Source organism: Sprattus sprattus, assembly GCF_963457725.1.
Source record: "Sprattus sprattus genome assembly, chromosome: 12".
Taxonomy (NCBI): domain Eukaryota; kingdom Metazoa; phylum Chordata; class Actinopteri; order Clupeiformes; family Clupeidae; genus Sprattus; species Sprattus sprattus.
In genome coordinates this window covers 5166651-5174203 of record NC_137910.1, presented here as the reverse complement: position 1 = coordinate 5174203, position 7553 = coordinate 5166651, and the positions used below count along the sequence as shown (strand labels likewise).

General features: G+C 49.6%; 1 protein-coding gene across 1 annotated transcript in view; it reads left to right on the top strand.

Moving 5' to 3' along the window:
* Positions 1–6972, top strand: part of slc8a1b (solute carrier family 8 member 1b) — a 122854-nt gene extending 115882 nt beyond the window's left edge. Inside the window, exon 7 of the mRNA XM_080849344.1 lies at positions 5289–6972. Coding sequence (XP_080705470.1) covers positions 5289–5665 — 377 coding nt within the window. The 3' untranslated portion in view covers positions 5666–6972. The remainder of the gene's footprint in view (positions 1–5288) is intronic.
* The last annotated feature ends 581 nt before the right edge of the window (positions 6973–7553 follow it).

The following is a 7553-nucleotide window of genomic DNA, read 5'->3' as shown; positions in this document are numbered from 1 at the left end:
TGAATCAGCCGTTTGACATTTGGAGTGAATCCCTCCATCTCTCTGGGCTCTGCTTCTATCCCCACTGGAGTCTGAGCCCACACTCCTCCAGCCCTCTGCTCACTGGACGCTTGTCACCTTATCTTCTTTTCTTTCTTCTTTCCTTTTCTTCCTGTCTCTCTCCCCCTATTCTCTCTCCTTTCTTCTCTCCTCCCTCTCTTCTGTGTCTCATCTTCTGCTCACCTTACACTTTTATCTCCTCCTCTCCCTCTCCTCCCTCTCATATGGCCTTCACTCTCTCCCATGCTCACTCTCCATCTCCCCGCGTGTGCCTCCTCTTCTCGCTCTCCTCGTCTCTCATCTCTTCTTCTCCTCTGTTCTCCCACCCCCCCACCCCCCCCCCCGCTCAGGTGAAGATGACGATGACGAGGAGTGCGGCGAGGAGAAGCTGCCGTCCTGCTTCGACTACGTCATGCACTTCCTGACGGTGTTCTGGAAGGTTCTGTTTGCGTTCGTGCCCCCCACCGACTACTGGAACGGCTGGGCCTGCTTCGTGGTGTCCATCTGCATGATCGGCCTGCTCACCGCCCTCATCGGGGACCTGGCCTCCCACTTCGGCTGCACCGTCGGCCTCAAGGACTCCGTCACCGCCGTGGTGTTCGTGGCTCTCGGGACGTCTGTGCCAGGTGGGCTAGTGTGTGTGTGTGTGTGTGTGTGAGTGTGTGTGTGTGTGTGTGTGTGTGTGTGTGTGTGTGTGTGTGTGTGTGTGTGTGTGTGTGCCTGTGCGAGTGAGTGAGTGAGTGAGTGTGTGTGTGTGTGTGTGTGTGTGTGTGTGTGTGTGTGTGTGTGTGTGTGTGTTCTCCGCTGCATGATAATGTGTGTGTTCTCGAGGCCTTGGGCATCTATGTGCCAGGTGAGAGAGAAGGAGAGAAGAAAGGGAATGGAGAGATGAAAAAGAGAAAGAATAGTAGGTTAGGTAAGGGAAAGAGGTTGATGAGGAAGGAGGGGGAAGAGGAGGAGAGAGGGGGGGGGGGGACAAGTGAGGGACACATGGAGAGATGGAGAAAAGAGAGGAAATGAGAACGGTGTGTGTGTGTGTGTGTGTGTGTGTGTGTGTGTGTGTGTGTGTGTGTGTGTGTGTGTGTGTGTGTGTGTGTGTGTGTGTGTGTGTGTGTGTGTGTGTGTGTGTGTGTGTGTGTGTGTGTGTGTGTGTGTGTGTGTGAGGTAAAGAGGTGAAGGAGAAAAAGAGGGTGGACAGGGAACTGAAAGTCGTGTGAGACAGCCGTGGTACATTTACACTATGGGGTAAAACCCCGGCGTCTCAGATTGTTTTTCCGTCTCCGATGCTGGACTGGAGCCGGGGCCCAAAGGCCTCAGTGCGGTCCTGGAGTGCGGCACGGCCCAATTGGGGCTGAACTAGGGAATGGAATAAAACGCAACAGCAGAACGAGAGAAATTTAGAAATAGATGGGTAATGTTAGTTTGGGTTGCCTAGCAACGGAAATGGCTTGAATTTGTGAAGAAAATCTATTTACGGACAATTTAAATTATGCAAAGGAATCAAGGACATGGTTTTCAACAATTTCATAGCCATAACAAAGTACTGTTTGCAAGTTTGTATGGTTGAGGTTTTCTGTTTGCAAAAGTCCCCAATATTCCATATCCTATTGGAGACAGGAGATCAAGGCTATTCACGGTGCTTAAGCCTGCGGAAAAGCCTCAGACTGTCCCTGGTCTTAAATGGAAAAAGATCTCATCCTCTCTCTCACAAGAGGTAAGAAGAAGGAAGGAAATGTGTGTGTGTGTGTGGGGGGGGGGGGGGGGTGGTGAGAAACACCAGAGAAAGAGAGAGGATGGGAGGAGCACTGAAGAAAAGAGAAAAGGCGGGGGACTAAAGCAGGAGGGAAGGGAGATGGATAACTGCGTGCTGAAGGAAAGACGGATGTGATGTAGAGGAGCGGGGATGGAAGGGAGTGAGGAGAGCAGAAAGAGATGAGGCAAACAACAGAGATGGAAAGGCACGATCAAATAGCATGAAGAGTAAGGAAGAGAGGAAGAGACAGAGGAAGATGGTGACTCCAAGAGGGAAGAGGAAGATGGTGACTCCAAGAGGGAAGAGGAAGAGGAACTATGCTCTCCTACAGCAGCGTAACACACACACTAGAGTACCGACATCACTATTCCATGTTTCCATGGATATCTAGTAGCACTAGTAATGACCTCTCGTGGCTGTGCTTGTGGTTAGGGCGTGTCTAGTCGTTGGTTAGTCTCCCGTCTCATGCTGGTGTAGGTGTGAAATAACACCAAGGAGCAGGTGGGTATGAAGGCGGTTAAACCTGCGTCTCTCAGTCCTGTGTGTGTGTGTGTGTGTGTGTGTGTGTGTGTGTGTGTGTGTGTGTGTGTGTGCATCTCAGTCCTCCCCCATTGCCTTGTTTTCCTTCTCCCTGTGTGCCAGCATACCTGACTGAGGTCGCTGTGTAATTATAACGAGCCTGATGAGTGTAATTAGATGTGTTCAGCTAATGAAGAGTGGCACTGATGAGAGTGGAGGGGCAGAGAGAGATGGAGACACATCACCTGGGCACGTCACCTCTAGGAGTGGCAGAGAGGAGCCCTGCATCAGATTCCAGAGCGCCCCCTAGTGGTACAAACCGGTGTTCACAAGAAGGACCAGTTTGAGCTGCAACTGCTTCTTCTATGAACACACAGAAATTCAAAGCAAGATAACTCAAACAATCCCAAGAGGTGTGCAGATGGTAGACTGATATATGTTGGGCACCAAGGTGGAGATCAGAGTTCTTAACGCCTCCCTTCTGTAGCAAGTTGTAGGCAGCAGTTAGCAGCTCTACCCTCCCCTCCCCTCACTCCTCTTCCCTCACTACTCTCCTCTCTCCTCTCCTCTCCCCTCCCTCCTCTCCCCTCCCCTCCCCTCCCCTCCCCTCCCTCCTCTCCTCTCCCCTTAATGCCTCCCTTCTGTATCAAGTTGTAGGCAGCAGTTAGCAGCTCTAGCCTTCCCTCCCCTCACTCCTCCCCCCTCCTCTCCTCCCCTCACTCCTCTCCCCTCCCCTCACTCCTCTCCCCACCCCTCCCCTCCCCTCACTCCCCTCACTCCCCTCACTCCTCTCCCCTCCTCTCTCCTCCCCTCACTCCTCTCCCCTCCCCTCACTCCTCTCCCCTCACTCCCCTCACTCCTCTCCCCTCCCCTCACTCCTCTCCCCTCCCCTCACTCCTCTCCCCTCACTCCCCTCACTCCTCTCCCCTCCCCTCACTCCTCTCCCCTCCCCTCACTCCTCTCCCCTCCCCTCACTCCTCTCCCCACCCCTCACTCCTCTCCCCTCCTCTCTCCTCCCCTCACTCCTCTCCCCTCCCCTCACTCCTCTCCCCTCACTCCCCTCCTCACCCCTCACTCCTCTCCCCTTACTCCACAGAGGACTTCACAGCTTCTGTCAGCAAACTCCTTTAAACAACTCTCAGCCCCTCAGTGGCCGCACCATCTGACCTCCACTCGAGGGCTCTGCCTAGCGGAGATCATTTGCAGCAGGGTTAAGTGCTGACCAGAAAGGTGTCCGCTCGCTCCCATGGAAGAACACAGACTGTAAAGGTTGGATCCAGAACTATTTGTCAGCAAACAGTTCCTTGTACAGAACAAGGTTCTGCGATTAACCTTTTGTCGTTGGGATTTAAACAGAGTCATTGGGTAGTGAAACGGTTCTTCACAAGATCCTGACGGGTTTCTGCACCTTTTTGGAGTACAGTGATAAAGGTTTAGTTACGAAGAAGGGAAGAGAAAACTGGACTCTCTTACATCAGAAGCTATTGTTTGAGCTTTGCTTAAAAGCTTCCCCATTCAGGTTGCAGTCTCCCTGTACTGATTACTCAATTACAATCGTTTATTTTATATGAAGTCATTGAAATGTGTTTCACACAGATTATTCGGCATGGGGAAATGTTCGGGGTTCGGGCTGGTATCCAGGCTAGTTCTCAGCTGCAGTATAGTGTGTATCGTCCACACTTAATGTAATAAATCTTATGGAACAGCAGGGGAAGGGGGGGGGGGGGTAGAAAGTTAAGCACTCTCCTGTTTATACAGCAGTGGAACAGAGGAGGAGATAATTGAGAAATGCACAGCAATGAAATGGTGAAAGAGCGAAGAAAGTAGAGAGAGAGAGAGAGAGAGAGAGAGAGAGGATGGAAAGAGAGCAGAATGTTAACCACAGCATTTGACAATAAAAACACCCTGATTCAAATTTACATATGAGGTTAACCACACCGTAACAAATCAAACCCACATTGTTTAATGTGTGTGTGTGTTTGTGTCTGAGAGGGAGAGAGAGAAAGCGAGAGAGAGAATGACTGTATATATGTGTGTGTGTGTGTGTGTGTGTGTTTGTTTGTGTGCGTGTGTGCATGTGCGTGTGTGTGTGTGTACAGGGCAGCCTCCCTTGTTTGTCTTGCTCTCGAGGCCTGTTGCCCTCAGCCTTTCTCCATGGTGACAGAGGGATTAGAGCTGAGCTGACAGCAGCTCACACACTCTAGGGTTTAACACTCTCCCCTCTAGCTGCCATGGTCAGTGTATGTGTGTGTGTGTGTGTGTGTGTGTGTGTGTGTGTGTGTGTGTGTGTGTGTGTGTGTGTGTGTGTGTGTGTGTGTGTGTGTGTGTGTGTGTGTGTGCGAGAGGGAGAAAGAGAGAGAAAGAAAGGGTTTTTTCAAAGAAATTCTCTCAAACGTATCTTTTTTTTGACTTTTTTTCCCCCGTCATGATCTCTATCTGCTCTATACTTCCCTCTCTCCGTCTCTTACATTTCGTCTATAAGGGGGGCAGTGTAACTCACACAGTGGCCTCGACCACATTCGGGCTTGACGCCCATGGAGGACACGGGTTTGAATCCGGCCCGATGTCATTTCTCCAGTCCACTCTCCACCTCTTCTCCCTCTCATTTCCTGTCCCACTCTTCACTAACCTATCAATTAAAGGCATTAAAAAAAGCCCAAAACATTTTGTCTAATAACACGACAAATAATGACACGTCCACGTCTCTCCTGCCATGGTCAGTGTGTGTGTTTGTGTGTGTGTGTGTGTGTGTGTGTGTGTGTGTGTGTGTGTGTGTGTGTGTGTGTGTGGTGTGTGCGAGAGGGAGAGGGAGAAAGAGAGAGAAAGAAAGTGTTTTTTCAAAGAAATTCTCTCAAACGTATCTCTTTTCTTCCCCCGTCATGATCTCTCTCTGCCTCCTTCCCTCTCTCTGTCTCTTTCATTTCGTCTACTAACACGACAAATAATGACACGTCCACGTCTCTCTCCTTCTCCGTAGACACCTTTGCCAGCAAGGTGGCGGCCATCCAGGACCAGTACGCCGACGCGTCCATCGGCAACGTGACGGGCAGCAACGCGGTCAACGTGTTCCTGGGCATCGGCGTGGCGTGGTCCATCGCGGCCATCTACCACAACTCCCAGGGCCGAGAGTTCCGGGTGGACCCGGGCAACCTGGCGTTCTCCGTCACGCTCTTCACGGTCTTCGCCCTGATCACTGTGACCATTCTCATGTACCGGCGCCGGCCCGACATCGGCGGCGAGTTGGGGGGCCCGCGGACTGCCAAGGCCGTCACCTGCATGATCTTTATCAGCTTCTGGCTCCTGTACATCATTTTCAGCTCGCTGGAGGCGTACTGCCACATCAAAGCCTTCTGAATGCACACACACACACACACACACACACATTCACATATTCACATACCCCCCCACACACACACACACACACACACACACACTCACACGCATTACACATAAACAACACACATACATACACACACACAAAGTTGACAGGCTGATCAAATTGTACACATATACACACACACACACACACACACACACACACACACACACACACACATACACACTTACCCATACACATCACCACACATTCGTACACTAGGTCTACATGCACACGTACATATTCACATACATGGCTACATGCATATTCTTCGCATACAGTTAACACACAACTGATGTACACACACACACAGCCAGACATGCACGCAATTTAAGCAACAGACAACACTATGACAAAAACAAAATCAGACTTATTGGAGGAGACGGAAGCGACTGCGGCAAAAACTTTCGTTCATCGCCATCCTGTTTGTTTGTTTGTTTGTTTGTTTGTTTGTTTGACATCTCCGATCACGGCCACTCTCCTCTGTCGTACTTGTCCCCATACTCTGTCCCGCCCCCTGTGTTCTCTGCATTTATGTAAACAATTGGCTGTGATAGGTGGGGATGTTTTTCCTCGGGTGAAATCCTGTTGGCTGTGACCGGTTCCACACTAGATTTCATCCAAAAGGGACCCTTTATAAAGTAGGCGAATCTGAATATGCTGACAGCCAAACCAGGAAATGTTTGTGGAGAGTTGTGGTTGTTTGACACAGGGCGGTAAATATAATGGGAGTCCAGTGAGCTGATGTGTTTTCGGCAGGTATTGGAATTCCGGATGGTTGAGAACTATGGGATTTGTAGTCTTAATTGTTTTGTCCGCTGGTTGGCAGGATGATGCTGGTAGTCAGGGCTTGCTATCGAGGTCTGAGAAGTCGTTCAGGATTGCCCTAACTCTGATTGAGTACATAAAGGTCAACTGATTGAGTACATAAAGGTCAACTAAAGGTCAAATTCAATGGTGGAATCATTTGACTGATAAAGACCAAAATGACATTAACAGAGATGGTCCAGCATAGCCATAGAACCACTATGACCCTAAAGGACTTTTATGACCTCTGGTACCATCAGGGTTTTTCCTGCGGGTTTCAACGCTTGATAGATGTAGTAGACAGATGTAGTCGAAGCTGTCTCGAACAGAGCTTTTCTATGTCCTGCAAGTGCCATTTCCGAGTGTCCGATTACAAGTCTGTCACCAGCGGTAGTCAGAGTTTACCTGGTCACAGTCACAAGCGTACATGTACACACACATACACACACACACACACACACACACTGACACAAACACAGAAATACACGTCCATACTTCGGCCAGAACCACAGTTGTGTGAAAACAAACACACCGACTGTCACACACACTAGACTAAGTTTTACAATTAAAGTATAATATTGAATACAATTCTAACTAAATTAAACGTAAACGTAGACAGAGTAGAAATAGTCAAATTCCTACGATGCAGTAGAAGTCCTTTTTTTTTTGAAGGACTTCATTCCCATGTGGATCTTTACGGGGCTAGGGTCGGTTCTCTCAAGGGCCTTTGGCTCATGGAGGAGGTAGAGAGAGGAAATGTCCTTTTATACAGCGTGGTGTGTTTGCGTGTCTAATTGTCTTACTGCCGATATCAGGACTTAAGGTTTACACTGACGACTGTTACTCCGCATCCTGACACTCACTCAGCGTGCCCATCCAGTACGTGTCGACAGTTGACATCTGGACGCCTCTTGTCTCTGGCGTGACTAGTTCAGTTAATCAGTTAAGAAATAGAGAGCTTAGCTCAGTTTGTCCATCCTTATACCTGCAGTGACCTGTCATTCGGTGGTTGTTTACGTAAATACAAATAAAAAAAACATCCTAAGGTAGACTGGTTGT